The sequence below is a fragment of the Urocampus carinirostris genome, chromosome 6, assembly GCF_059441175.1.
Source record: "Urocampus carinirostris isolate Australia breed hairy pipefish chromosome 6, RoL_Ucar_1.0, whole genome shotgun sequence".
NCBI lineage: Eukaryota > Metazoa > Chordata > Actinopteri > Syngnathiformes > Syngnathidae > Urocampus > Urocampus carinirostris.
This window is the reverse complement of record NC_142354.1, coordinates 18,344,180-18,359,078: the sequence shown is the minus strand read 5'-3', so window position 1 is coordinate 18,359,078 and position 14,899 is coordinate 18,344,180. Positions and strand designations below refer to the sequence as shown.

Here is a 14,899-nt window from a genome sequence, read left to right as displayed (position 1 = left end):
AAGCCTACGCCTTTGCACAGTGGAACTACTGACTATATTAAAACACAATTGTTTGCAATCCCAGAATTTGTATATCATGTGTGAAGCTATTTTTACAGTGTTCTGTGAAATTTTGCAAATGAAAAATGTGTTCCTTGGCTTACTGAAGGTTGGTAAACATGTTTGAACCTGTTGTTCCTGAAGAAGTTGCCCTGACTCTAACTCAATTAAGTTGGGGGCCGCTGAAACTAGCGTCTGGCTTAGGTTGGGGAAAATGGGATTTCCCACAAAAACAGCTGTCATAAAAACATTCTGCTGTTCTTAAAGGGACAGTGTTTTTTATTTCTCCACTAGATGTCGGTGTAATGTGAAGTGCAACCAAAAATGAGTCCATGGAAAACCACAAAGTTGGAGATGAAAGCGAGCAAAAAGCCCCTTTTTCCTCCATTTTTTACCTAGCCTTTCACAAAGACAGTCAAAAAGAAACAAAAATATAGATTTTTAAAAGGAATAAAAAAGAATCAACAAGAAATAAGAAAAATAGGCAAAACAAGGAAAATGGGAATGAAAAGAAAGGTAGGGGGAGAGAAAGCAAAAAATAAGAAAAGATGAGAAAAAGATTTTTTAAAAAAAGGTAAAAAAGTTAGTCAGAAGTTTTTTTCTTTTGTCACTTTATATTTGATGAAGAGTAAAACGCAGAAAAAAATGTCAAACAGGATTGTATTAAGAATTTAAAGTATTTATTACGTGTGGGTGATTCTTTGTTTGCACCAACGTTTTTGGTGTCATGATTTTTAAAGAAAAAACAAATAACAAGCTATTTTTTGTTTTCATGATTTTATTACAACACTAATATGTTTAACAATGAGAAAAACACAGTAGTCATGCTCAGGGATGGATACAATTATAATTATAGCTTGTTTTCTTAAACAGTGTCTCTGTATGATATCTCCCAGCCATTTCCTAACAAACACGAAATAATTTTTCGGACAAAACTTTTTTTTAATAATTTGCTTGTAAACACAATTATCCATACCAGTCATGTCCTAAGTTTACCAAGCTAACTTTTAAAAGAATGACAAAACCTTAACAAATACATCTAAAATTATTTTACCACACGTAAAGTAAAAAAGAAAAAAAAAAGAAAAGTAAGAAGAGTAAAAGATAAGGCTTTCCTCTTTTTCCATGTTTCAACTCCGGCCAAAATCAAAATGTCACCTCCTGTATATGGGTTTTATGGAATTTTAGTCTTTTTGGTGGGTAATTGAGCACATACTTACAGGATGGAAAATGTCTACTAGGACATGTAGAATTTAATCAAGATAGCAAGGAAACAAGTAAAATTGATAAGATTTATTTGCATAATGAAATCAAGTTTAGTGTAACTTTATAAATTATTTAAGAAAAAAGATTTTATAACTATCTGGCCTACATCTCCTGAGGAAGTTGATTACATTGCAGAGCAAACACAATCAAATTACGCACGTGTGTCACCAAAGACTTATTTAAGTACTAAATAATATTTGAAATGCATTTATATAGGGTTAAATGATTGTGAACACTATAAGTGAATAATCAAAGTACATTTTATGTAACTTTTGCAGGTTTAAAAGAAAAATCAGAGTAAGAGAAAGAAGCAGAAATCAAATTTATCCATAAACAAAGAATAAACTGTGTTAATCCCTTAGTGCCACATGTAATCTCGTTGTAAACAATGTTCACGACATTGTTAACAATTACAGTTTTAAAAAAATCCTTAATTCAAATTCTAATTTATTTTCTTCTGTAGATAAGTTAATTTAAGGCTTTTTTTGTGATTAAAATTGAAAATGAAATAAATTTCACCATCGCGAGAACCAGAGATTTTGTGGTCACGTGTACTTTTTGCAATGAATAAATAAATAATAAAATATTACAAATAATAAACCCACTGCTGACACCTGGCGGTCATAAAAATAACACTGGATTTCTAAACTGCGCAACTACGCAATGTTAAAAATCGCTTACCACCGATGAGGTCAACATAATTACAGCACAAATTGATTAGTATCATGATTTTAGTTTATATATTTTTATTCTACTTTAATTTTTGAACGCAGCGTTCCCTTTAAGAAGTTCTACCGGTAGTGGGGCGCCCAATCGCGGCGGGTAAACTGAAACTTGTTGCTGTCGCCAGCTAGCAGTTAGCAGCTGACACATAGTCTCTTTTTAAATCCAGTTTTTGGCGAGTCCAAGCAACTAAAGGAGTTCCAAGTCACTATTGACGAACAATTCCAAAGTCGTTGCTACAAACGTTGTCGTCCTTGGACCACAAAAATGACCAGTGCATTGGTAAGAGAGATTTCAAAGCTACATATTAGCTGAGGGGGTGGGAGTTATTTCGTCACCAGTGGTGACTGACGGACAATGGACGCCACAAACATAAAGAACGTTGATATTAGCGTTTAATGATTCCTGGCATATTTGTGTCAGAGTGTCAAAAATATATAAAATCTTTTGTATAACATTGTTTTATTAGGTGACACTCAAACATGTTGGGTCGAATTTACATACCTGTCAACCTCAGTCAATTGTTTCCCTTATAAATAACATTTCCCCTTACTAAGCGATAAAGTTGCCTAGCAGAACGTGGCACCTATTAACTCACAGCAAGACTGATTATCCATCCATTATCTGCACCGCCTATCCTCATTAGGGTCACGGGGGGTGTGGAGCCCATCCCTGTCATCTTGGGGCAGTGGGCAGGGGACACCCTTAACTGTTTTCCAGCCAGTTGCAGGACACACAGAGACAGACAACTCACTTGCTCATTCACACTTAGGGACAATTTGGACCAACCCATTAACCATACATGCATGTTTTTGGAATGTGGGAGGAAACCCACGCAAGCACGGGGAGAACATGCAAACTCTGCACAGGAAGGCTGGTAGCTGGATTTCGATCCCATGACCTCACAAATGTGCTGCGAACGCGGTAAACACTCAACCGCCGTGCTGCGACAGACTAGAATAAAAACAAATGCACTATAAATTCATCCATCCGTTATCTGCACTGCTTTATCCTCAGTAGGGTTGTGGGGTTGCTGAAGCCTATCCCAGCTATCTTTTGGCAGTGGGCAGGGGACAGCCTGAACTGGTTACCAGCCAGTTGCAGGGCTCACAGAGACAGACAGCTCACTCGCAGGGTTGGGTAGGGTTACTTTAACTTGATTACTTTTGGATTATTCCAATACCAGACATGCTAATAAAAGACAAAAGAAACTAAATATGAATTAAATTACTAAATTTTGTGCAGGCTTGGGGAGAACGGAATACATGGAATGGCAAAAATGATGTTGGCAAGCTGTTTGGATTTATTTTCATTTTGTTTCTGTCGCATTTTATGTTAGTTTTGCCGGAGATCAAAGAGATCAAAGCCAGGAGAGAAAGATTACCACGTGTTGTGAGTCATAATTGTATTCATATTTAGTTTCTTTTGTCTTTTATTGGCATATTTGGTATTGGAGTAATCCAAAAGTAATTGAAAGTAATCAAGTTAAAGTAACCCTACCCAACCCTGCTCACTCGCTCATTCACACCTAGGGACAATTTTGACCGGTCAATTAGCCTGACATGCATGTTTTTGGAATGTGGGAGGAAAGCGGCGGAAGAAACCCACGCAAGCACGGGGAGACCAAAGCAAACTCCACACAGGAAGTTTAACTATCATGACCTCAGAACTGTGCCGCACACGTGCTAACCGCTGTGCTGCCTTACAGTATAAATTGAATAAATACATTTGTTTACCATATAAACAACACATGCATTACTTTAGGCATCTTTCCACACTTGCAGTAATTTAATTATTGTTTATTATGCGAACCAGATTAGAGATAGGATAGAGTATTACCCAAAACGAGATCGGTCCAACCAAAAACGAGTTTTCACTTAAAAAATTGATACACGGCGTACACAATTTTATAATTTGGTGCTGTACAATATTTTACAGATTTAAATTGTACTTGCTTTGGCTCATGAAGTACATTTTAAAATGTGGATAACTATTTCTGTGTTGTCATTTTAGCCACACTAGGTTAGTTTATGAATATCTGAATATGTTGATCAATGGTAGTAGCACATGTGCATACAATGTAGTAAAGTCATGTTTATTTGTATAGCCGTTAATCACAAGAGGTCTCCAAGGGCTGCACTGACGACAGACTATTACTGACTACAGACTATTATTACATCATCCCCTGATCTAAAACCTACATGAAGGCAAGGTTAAACTCAAAAACCTCAATATGAAGAAAATTAAGAAACCTTGCGAAGGGAGCACACAGGAGGTCATCCCCCTTCCAGGATGACCAGGCTGCAATGGATGTTGCAATACACAGACATTATTGGCCATGCGTGTGTCCAGAATGGGAAGCAGAATAGACAAGAGAACTGTAATAAATAGAAAATTAGCTTAAGAGCCATGAGCGTCTGCACTCATGCACCATAATGATACACAAAAACATCTGGTGCAGCAGATTTACACTCCTAGAACTTTTGATGTCAAAATCCAACTGCAGAACCTGACCCACTCAAAATTAGGACTGCTTATTCTTTAAAGGTACATTGGGTAATATTTGACCACTAGAAGACACTGAGTTGCCAGTGCCAAATGAGCACAGCGTAGCAGCAAGATACCAGACAAACATGGCGGCGACTACTACGTATGGATTCTGCCAGGTGAAAAATACAAATTTCTGAACCTATACATATTTTGGCCTTTTATTCAAATCAGTGTTTTCTTATTTTACTAAAGGGAAGTTTTTTTCTACCACTAGGAGGCACTTCATATAACACATTGTCTCTCTCAATTTCACTGATTTCTATAAGTTTAATTTGCTTGTCTTTACCTGTAGTAGTGCCATTTTAAAATATTTGTTTTTAGCATTGCCACATAACTAGGTGCATTTCCATCACACTCAGTTTTGCCCAAAATGTAAGCTGTGCAAGAGCAAACTGGCAATAAAATGTGGTAATAAAAAAAATTTAAAACTCAAAATATTGCAATTGAGTTTCTCGCTCCCATGAGGTTTCTGACACAGATCAAAAATACCTCAAAAATGTCATGGAAACACTGCTTTTTCTTCATTTCCAGACGTAATGTGTTGGATGTCACGATGAGCAGTAAGATACTTTATTGAACGTATATATGAAAATAAGAACTTTTTTAACAAAATAAGTTGAATGAATGAACTACTGATATCTTCTAAAAACTTGGGAAGTAGCAGCAGTGGATGCATCAGAAGTTAGTTTGAAAACATCGTGAAAGATTTACAAAAATTGAGCTTTTGTCGGCAGTCAATACAAGTGCAAAGTCTGATGCTGTTCATAGCCGCCGTTTTCCAAGGTTTTGTTCTTCCTGTCTACCTTTTTCAGACTTTCGTCTTCATTTTATGCAAACTTGACCTGGGCACTCTGATTCTTGAGGGCCGCATGCCCTGCATGATTTTAGATGTTTCTCTTCAACTCAGTTGATAAGAATAATTAACTTGTGAACAAGTTGACAGGAGCTTTTTAAGAATCCTGGTAGGGCTGCAAGATTTTAGAAAAATAACATGACCGCGATATTTCAGACCAGTAGTGCAATTTTGATGCTATTTTCAATTTTTAAAAAATTGCATTTTCTGTGCTAGGGTTTTTTGCTTAATCACATTGACTTGCTTCAACCTTAGGAACACAGCACCCTCTTCTGGGGCACACACAAGGATGTGCGGCATAGTGTGCTGCTTGCAGACTTTGGCTAGCCTTTATTGGCTAGTGGCGTTAAAACCGGAACTGTGGACATTTCGGGTTGGCAAAACACTCCATTACAGTACAGACGCTGCCCTACTTACAACCATTCAAATTACGAAAAACGGCAGATACAAACATTTTTTTCGGGAAGCTGAAAAATATCCGGATATTGCTGTAAGTTAGATTTTGTATTGTGTTCACCTACCAGCGTGCGGCGCTATGAGAGCCCACCAGTATCCACCCCGAGGAAGATATCCGGCTTCCTCTTTCTAGTTCGTGTGTAAACATTTTATACTGTATCTCCAGCGCACTAAGCTCTTTGACATTTTTATTGTTTAATATCCCCTGCATCCATTCAATATGGTTGGTGTGAAGTGTAAAGAAGAAGCGAGACGTTTCTTTTGAAATGGAAGTGGAATAAGAAAGCTTGATGTGGTTGAGAAAATGGTCGGAACGCTTTTTTGCGGCCACTTTTTTACCACGGGGGAGGAAGTCGCCTAACTCTTGAAGCTTATTTTCCAAGAGTAAGTTAAGCTTCACTTTATTTTTCTTTATAGAGCATATTATTTTTTCTTATGTTTATTTTTAGTACAAAACAATACAGGTTATTCATACAAGCCTTAAACATACATTCCATACAAGATGTAGCACTGAAGCAACAAATTCAATTTACAAACAATCGTCTGGAACTTATCTCGTTCCAAGTAGGGCAGCGTCTGTATTGCATCTATTTAGTAAAAAAAAAACAACTGAAAACGCAGCTACTGTTGAACATCATTTTGTCATGTTTTTGTTTATTCTAATATGTCTAGCAAAATATAGAATACTATTCATGCCTTTTTTTGTTTCCTGACATTTTTGATGTTGAAATTAAGACAAGCAATGTGTGTTGGAGTGCATATGAGCTAAACGCTACCTCCCAGAAGTCATGACTTCCAAGAAAGACAATTTTTTTAAGGCTTTACTGTGGAATAATGTTCTGAAATTCTTGTCGAGTCAGAAACAATTACTTTGTTCGCACGGTTGTTCTTAATGGAAACAAATTAATTTGATTTTTTTTTTTAAATGGCTCATGTTTCGGTGACATTATTTTTTTCAAACATTGCGCACTGAGGTTAAATACCTTCTTCATGGGTAATTCAGCTTAATCTGCCTTTGTAGGAGATATTACTTGACGATCACATCCCTCCGCTCTACGAGGTGTAAGTGCAATGATGAATGAATTAAAAATTTTAAGTGACATGCTTAAACAGCTAAATTGAGCAGCCACCAAGACAAAAACAATTGTTTTGCTTGGATGAACAGAAACCAGAACTTGGAGTGTAAGCATTTATGACTTTCTCAATTAAACCAAAACATTTGTGTTTAGTTGTAATTGATCACTTTGTTAATTTTTATGGAAAGTGTGTTTTTTAAAGTGCTATACACTGGTGTAGTAAACTATGTATTATGTCTAGTATTTGATACATGCCTGTCAACCTGAGCCTATCCCCCCCTTGTTAACGATTGCCATTCCCCTTATTAAGCAATAAGAAACCTTACAAATACAATGCATTACCTGTTTCCTTAAACCAAGACTGTAGAATAAAAACAAAAGATGATTTTTGTTAATTTTTATTATATTTATAAAATAAACATCACAATTATTTCAGCGAATTTTTAGTTATTTCCCCACTTGCAATCAATTGGTTGTTGCTTATACGAAGTAACAGTATATTTAAAAAAAAAGCTATTCAAAAATTGTTATACGGCGTACAGAGTTTTAAATGATCAAAAACAAAATATAAATATTTGGTAAAGCGTATCCGTTACCAGGCATTTTGATGGCACAGTAACTGTCCTTAAAAAACAACAATCAGCACAACAGATTGCGATAAGGGTTACAATTCGAATGTTTGTACGGTACTCTTTTTTTCCTCTGGCATCATACAAAAAGGCTTCCGGGGCAAAGTGCGCTGCGATTGACTGTAGCAAACGCACTCCCTTGCGGGGAAAACGTTTCCATGACAACAGCAGCGACCACATGATGAAAGCCCTGCATCTGAGCCAGATGAGGAGGCTTTTCATGTAACTGGTAACCATAGAAACCAGTATTATTCATGAGGGGGAGAAACCCCAGACCCAGAAAACTGCCGGATAGTGATGTTCCCTGCCAGGCTGTTCTTGCTCAAGACACACTACAAGAAGTGGTGCTCTGACAACCCAGGCGGTTGGACATTAATCCCATTTGGGTGTTAACTCTCAACGCCAAATTTTTCAAAGTGTCTCATGATGATGCCAAGCTCCAGCTCCACGGTACCCATGGCCGCAGTGTGCAGCCTGTATCTATCCGCCCCGCTGTAGATGAGATCCGGGCTCCTGAGCTGCGGTCCCCCGCCGACAAACTTCCGCGAGAGCTCCTCCTGCCATGTGCCCAAGGGCCTCCACGTGCAGCAAGTAACCCGATGGTGTCCCGGGCTAGAGGGGACTTGGCAGTAGCCGTAGCCGAACAACTCGCACCGACCGAAAGAGTCCTGGTGCCACACTTGAAGGTGGATCTTGGGCCAACCTTGGATTCCCTTTGTGGCATAATGCAGATCGATGGGGTGGCACCAGTAGGCCATGTCTCCAATCTGGGGGTTGTCCACTTGCGTTTGACCCTGCTTCAAACCGGAGAGAAGACGCCATGCTCCGCCCGTGTGAACCCCAAATTTGCAGAAGAGACTGTTTTGGGGGAAACCTGTAGCCCCTATAAGCTGACCGATGATGTGTAGCTCGGCCATGTCACGAAAAATCCACTCCGGCGTGGAAGGAAGTCTTTATGTCCTTTTTCGCACGCGAGCTTTGCAGCTGCTTTAGCGTCACTGGCTCACGTCTCCTTGACAACAGCGCTCATAATCCGTGTGAATGTTGCGACGCGCTTTCCATGTCCGGCGGTCAAAAAAAGCTGATCATCCATGTAAATAAACCAACCTTGTAGCCGAAATTTCATTAAAACGTCGAAAAAACTGGAATAACTACTACGACCAAGCGACTCTGATGCAAAATGAAGCAATGGATGCACAAAGCTGGACCGAAAAGACAAACGTTGGGGACGAAGACTTTGGGACCAGTTTCTTCTTCTTCGCCGCCGTTTGGTGTCAAATCGAATAGGAACTGCGCCACCCTGCGGGTATAAGGATAAAAGTTTTGTTTTGCCCAAATTTGATACAAATCTAAGATCGGATTCAAAGAAAATGGTTTTGAATAGCACTTTTCAGGCAACGAATTGCAACACTAAAGTGCTGTATATAAAACATTAAATGTACGGTAATACAATAAAACCCATAAATGAGTTTGTGAATGTGACAGCAATTGTTTTGCAAATGAAACTTATTATTATTTTGGAAAAAAAACATGTACACACTTAGTTTTTATATTGGAGTTGAACCTAAGCTGTGTTTATAAGCCCCCAACTTGAGTAATTTAACCCAGCCAAACATTTGTTACATGCACGTTACAACTCAACTGAACATTCTGTTATTGGTTGGTTGGTTTGATCCATTAACCACTAGGGTCATAGGGGCACCATTTCTTGTGGTGTGTCTTGGGCAAGTACAGACTGATGGCGCCCATTCCTCTCCAGGCCAAAACATGTTATTACCTATATTGATGCCTTTGCAACAAGCATTCCAGCCTGGTCATCTTGGAAGTGGAGACTTGTGATTTACAAATAAACATGATTATATTATTGCTTCAGTTAGATAAGTGGACATGATTTCATTTAAATGATTGATTATTTTGTCATGAAATGAGGTCATAAACAATTAATAGTTTTTTACATTCATGCTTAAGATCAAGTAATGTTAATGATCAAATTTGTCTCTAAACATACAGCCTGATCCGACCTTAGAGCGCAATTTTAAGGGTCACAAGGATGCTGTGACATGCGTGGACTTCAGCAACAACATGAACCAGATTGGCAAGTGCTCTCATTACGCTTTCCATTTACAGGCCGATGTTTTAGTTCAGCACTTGATATATTTTGAATCATCCTTTAGCCACTGGCTCCACTGACTGCAGCGTGATGATCTGGAACATGAAACCTCAGAGGCGTGCATATCGTTTTGAAGGGCACGAAGACGCTGTCACATCAGTTCATTTTTCACCCTCCGGAAGCCTGGTGGCCTCTTGTTCCAAAGACAAGACCGTGCGAATTTGGGTGCCAAACATGTAGGGTTTTTTTTCCTTGCAACTTTCACCTTAATTTTTAATGGATTTTTGTGTTCACTTTGCAAAGGAAAATACAATTTATTTCATGGCTTCAGGTTAAGAGTAATATTCTTCACATAAAAATTGCCATACCTGTGTGAAAGTAGTACTTTTTAGGAGTTTAAATGTACTGTGTTTTTTGGACTATAAGACACACCCCAAATCCCCTCTTCTCCATTCAGTTCGGAATGACTGAATTACTTCCTTTAATGCCCTCCTCGTCATTCTGTGTAGAATCTTGTGTGCTTCGTAATAACTAAAAATAGTGTGATGATGACATAAGACCTATCTGTCTTAGGTCTTCATAGTAGTCTAGTGTTTAAGATTCAGTGCACTCCACACTGCAATCTGGGTTTAATTCCCATTGCATCTAATGTTATGCATGTGTATGCCATTGTGATCAGTGCTATATTCAGACTGATCAATGCCTAAATACGGCACTTTTTCATCTATTGTGTAACCCTAGCCTTTACTATAAAATAATGTCATGCACCTTATAGTCCGGTGCGCCTTTTATGAATATGAAAATATTACAAAATTCAGTCTTTTGGGGATGCGCCTTGTTGTGCGGAAAATACGGTATACTATATCCTAATACACATCCTTATGTCTCTATTTTTTGATTCAACAGGAAGGCCCATTCAACCGTATTCAAGGCTCACACAGGGAACGTCCGTAGCGTGAATTTTTCTGGGGATGGCCAGTCTCTGGTCACAGCGTCCGATGACAAGACTGTAAAGGTGTGGACGGTCCACCGACAAAAATTTTTGTTCTCCCTCAGCCAACATATAAACTGGGTCCGCTGTGCCAGGTACGACACGTTTTGATAACCCATATTGACCCGCGACCTTATTCCGTAAATATGCACATGCATTTCTTTCAGATTTTCTCCGGACAGTCGTTTAATTATTTCCTCGAGCGATGATAAAACTATTAAGCTGTGGGATAAGAACAGCAGGGAATGTATTCATTCTTACAATGAACACGCGGGGTAAGATGATTTTACAATTATTTGTCCAATGTATAGATGGATTACTTATTCATAAAGTTAATTTGTCTTTTCTCTACAAGATATGCAAATCATGTGGATTTCCACCCCAGTGGAACATGCATCGCTGCAGCAAGTACTGACAATTCAGTTAAAGTTTGGGACATCCGATCCCATAAAATGCTGCAACATTACCAAGGTAAGATATTCATTGTATGTGTGCGTGTTTATAATATATATATATATATATATCTCATCTCATCTCATTAGCCGTACCGCTTATCCTCATTAGGGTCGCGGGGGGGCTGGAGCCCATCCCAGCCATCTCCGGGCAGTGGGCAGGGGACACCCTGAACTGGTTGCCAGCCAATCGCAGGGCACACAGGGACAGACAACTCATTCGCTCATTCACACCTAGGGACAATTTGGACCGGCCAATTCACCTGAAATGCATGTTTTTGGAACGTGGGAGGAAACCGGAGTGCCCGGAGGAAACCCACGCAAGCACGGGGAGAACATACAAACTCCGCACAGCAAGTCTGGAGCTGGATTTGAACCCACGACAGGTTCCCATGACATGAACTGTGCCGCACAAGCGCTAACCACTGCGCCGCCGTGCTGCCCATATATATATATATATATATATATATATATATATATAAAATCTTTAAATTGTTGACATACATAACTACAGTCCTCACACAAGGGTTGCAATCAACTGTGTGCCTGCATTAGCTTGCATTCATGATTTGTTTTCGTTGTCATTATGGAAATGCAGTCTATTTCGTCTGTTGGCCACGCTATGGTTTTAATCAGCTCTGCTTAACACGAATAATGGAGAATGACACCAGCCTGTAACAATCATCTTTCTCAGCTTCATTAGTGAAAATTACCTTACTCATCTGTTTAAATGATGATATAAATAAAATGCATATAACTTGATTTAGACGGCTTTATTAAATTACATTTCGCTTGTTTTTCTGCGACCTATTGTCAGTAATGTGAAGGGCAAACTAACCACATACAAACATTCAAAGTCATCACAAGTTGTAAAATTCAGAGTTCAATCAAGCCAAGTCTCTTTAATTTTACATATGATGATGATATTAAACCATGAAATATATTAAACTTGTATTCAAAATGTTTTATGCCAATAATGGCACCCATGCAAGCCTCGATGAGAAAATAACTACATTGTTTGTAATGGGAAAAATAAAAGGACAAACTGACTTGAAAGTTAACTGTGGTCATGGAATGGATTAGGTTTAATTTTTTTTTCCCCCTACCTTACCATACCATCCACTTTTTCTTAAACTCGCCTGCCACAGCCTATAGAATACACTGTATAAAACGAGAGTTAACAGAAGTAATTATCAAGAATGTATTTCCCTTTTTTGTGAGTTAAGAATGTTACCAAGTGCTTATTATTCTGCCTATAGTTTGCTTTAGACAGAGAAAATAAAAATTATGTGCCGTAGAATATCATCTTTCAGCCAACAGAGGTCGCTTGGGCTCCACCGATAACCTGCCGTGCTCATTTTGTCTCTGTCAGGAATCCAATTACTACAGTGCATGCCTAGATGAATCAAATGTGATTATTGCAGCTTGCCACAGGCTAAAACCGTTGACATCACCATTTATATGAATGTGAACATGATGCCAACAAGCCAATGTTCAGTCAGAGTGTGAAGAGATGAATCACAGTAGCTTGTAGCTGTATATTGTAAAATGGTGGTGGCATAAACAACAAGCAATTGCTTTGAATCTTGCAGGTATGTTAATTATAGACAACTGGCCTCTATGGTTCATGCAGTGTTTGCTGTCTGGCCTTTGCAGGATTTTTTTTAGTTACATTATATAGTGTTAATGCTACTTTGGTGTAATTATATATATATATATATATATATATATATATATATAATGTGTGTGTGTTTGTTTTCTCTAGTCCACAATGGTGTGGTCAACAGTTTGTCATTCCATCCGGCGGGTAACTTTCTCATAACTGCATCCAACGATTCCACAACTAAGATACTAGACCTTGTGGAGGGGAAGCTGTTGTTCACGCTGCACGGACACCAGGTACACACACCATACACACCCAAAAGACTCAATTGAGTGTGATGTCTAATCCTACTATGAAGAAGAGCTACCAAACTTATAGAATTATAGTGGCCACTTTTACCCAATTTTGATCTCAAGTAGGCAACAACCACATGACCAATCCTTAGGAAGCTAAAAGGAGCGACAGGTTAATATATATTAAGAAAGATGCCAATAGTAATAGATTATGGAAGATAATCTATTTCAATTTTCTCTCAGTTATCTAAAATCCCATAACAGAGACATGCCAGAGCTTGTGTCCCATATCAACACTAATACCACTTAGAAGTTGTCCCTCGCCTTCAGTTACTCAAGATCATTGAGGCGCAAGAATAGTTCATTTTGGTTTTGTCGTCTCTGTCCAGTTTGGGCCCTGAACTTGCCAACTTGGGCCGCCGGTTTGTATTTTTTACCCCTCTGCTATACGTTACTAAAATTTGGAATTAACCTGAATAATGATGTGCTTGAGGGCTCCAAACGTTCCAATGGTTTAGTTTAGGTGTCAAAAGACATCAATTTTTGTTTTAAAAGTTAAAGTAACTTCTTAAGTTAGGATTTATATGCAGGGATACGGGTTTGATCGTATTTTGAAGCAACTTATGTATTTATTCTTGCTATTACCAATGAATTAATATTTTTATGTGACACACACACAATGCCCCCTTTTTCTCATGAACTTGAGTATTATATTACATCTTGGGTGCTACCTGGTGCCGACCTCAGTTGAGATGCTCATGACATTTTCCCCAAGTGTGTATACATACAGTATGGTTATTTAAGAAAATATTCCCTTTTACATGTTTATACAGCTTACTTTAGTACTTGCCAGGCAAGCAGCCCACTCATAATGACTCATCTCCAAAAAAGGAACATGTTTCTTCCTTTCTTAGTGTGGATTTTGATCTTCCAATTTTAGTTTATGCAAAACCGAGGCAACAAAGGAAACCATGTTTTTTCGGTCTATAATATAAATGGCAAAGTTTCAACTACAGTTTACACTCATAGTGTTACACCAACAGACCCTGTTTTGGCTGGATGTCTCTGACAAATCCGTGATCTGGAAGATCCTTAAACAAGCTAATTCTACTGTTGAGACACTGTATGATGAAAATCCACAGAACGCCCGAAAACGCCAGCCAAGCACCCAGAGCAATTTGATTGGGTGAGTGGTAGGGGTGAGTGGTAGGGGTGGGTGGATCTCTGCACACATTGCGCACTACCCTAAATACATCCGTATCCTCCTTGTTTGCAGTATTTTGTGACATTTTTACAGAAGGACTGCTTGCACATTGTTTTGAAACCATTATATATGACAACAGTCAAAATGCGCCTTAATGATCTAAGTAACTGTGGAAGAGGGAAAAAATTTAAGTGGTTTATTTGTTGATATGTGACACAGACTCGGGCATTATTATTTTATAGATTATATTAAATCATTAAACATCACATTGATATAAAATGTGCTGGTTTGTTGAATTTTGTCTAATAAAATATGGTTTGGCTCCAAAAAAAAAAAATCAATATTTTGCTTTCATGGCTCTTTGAGTCAAAAAAGTTCCCAAACCCAGCTCTAAATGATACTAATGCTTCTTAATAATAATATTGAGTTAAGGAGATGGCTACGACTGTCTAGGTATGTTTATTTTTTTTCTTGTTTTTACACTTAAATTGCTGTTGATAACAGACTCTCGCCACCCACACCACACCAGTTGTTGCAACCAATAAACACGGCAACAAGCCTGTCTGTTCTCATGCAAAGCAGCCACGTGGCCAGGTTTTTATTGCGTGTGTTTTCTGTCCAGGCTGCTCAATACAGTATGACTAAATCAACAAT

The 14,899-nt window shown here is 38.4% G+C and overlaps 2 protein-coding genes across 3 annotated transcripts in view; one reads left to right on the top strand and one right to left on the bottom strand.

Moving 5' to 3' along the window:
• The first annotated feature begins 1,974 nt into the window (after window positions 1-1,974).
• Window positions 1,975-14,899, top strand: part of poc1a (POC1 centriolar protein A) — a 37,393-nt gene continuing 24,468 nt past the window's right edge. Inside the window, exons 1-7 of one of the 2 annotated variants that reach the window (XM_088338120.1) lie at window positions 1,975-2,310; window positions 9,603-9,687; window positions 9,767-9,938; window positions 10,609-10,788; window positions 10,861-10,968; window positions 11,049-11,164; window positions 12,911-13,044. In XM_088338120.1, coding sequence (XP_088194246.1) covers window positions 2,296-2,310; window positions 9,603-9,687; window positions 9,767-9,938; window positions 10,609-10,788; window positions 10,861-10,968; window positions 11,049-11,164; window positions 12,911-13,044 — 810 coding nt within the window. In that variant the 5' untranslated portion in view covers window positions 1,975-2,295. Of the gene's footprint in view, window positions 2,311-8,346; window positions 8,899-9,602; window positions 9,688-9,766; window positions 9,939-10,608; window positions 10,789-10,860; window positions 10,969-11,048; window positions 11,165-12,910; window positions 13,045-14,899 lie in introns of those variants that run through there. The other variant, XM_088338119.1, reaches the window with a different exon arrangement.
• Window positions 7,346-8,860, bottom strand: b9d2 (B9 domain containing 2). The gene has a single exon (XM_088338121.1). It carries the CDS (start codon window positions 8,507-8,509, stop codon window positions 7,982-7,984), a length of 528 nt encoding a protein of 175 aa, XP_088194247.1. The 5' UTR covers window positions 8,510-8,860; the 3' UTR covers window positions 7,346-7,981.

Bases quoted from the DNA above. Each gene is read 5' to 3' on its own strand.
- b9d2 (XM_088338121.1), bottom strand. From the start codon at position 8,509: ATGGCCGAGCTACACATCATCGGTCAGCTTATAGGGGCTACAGGTTTC.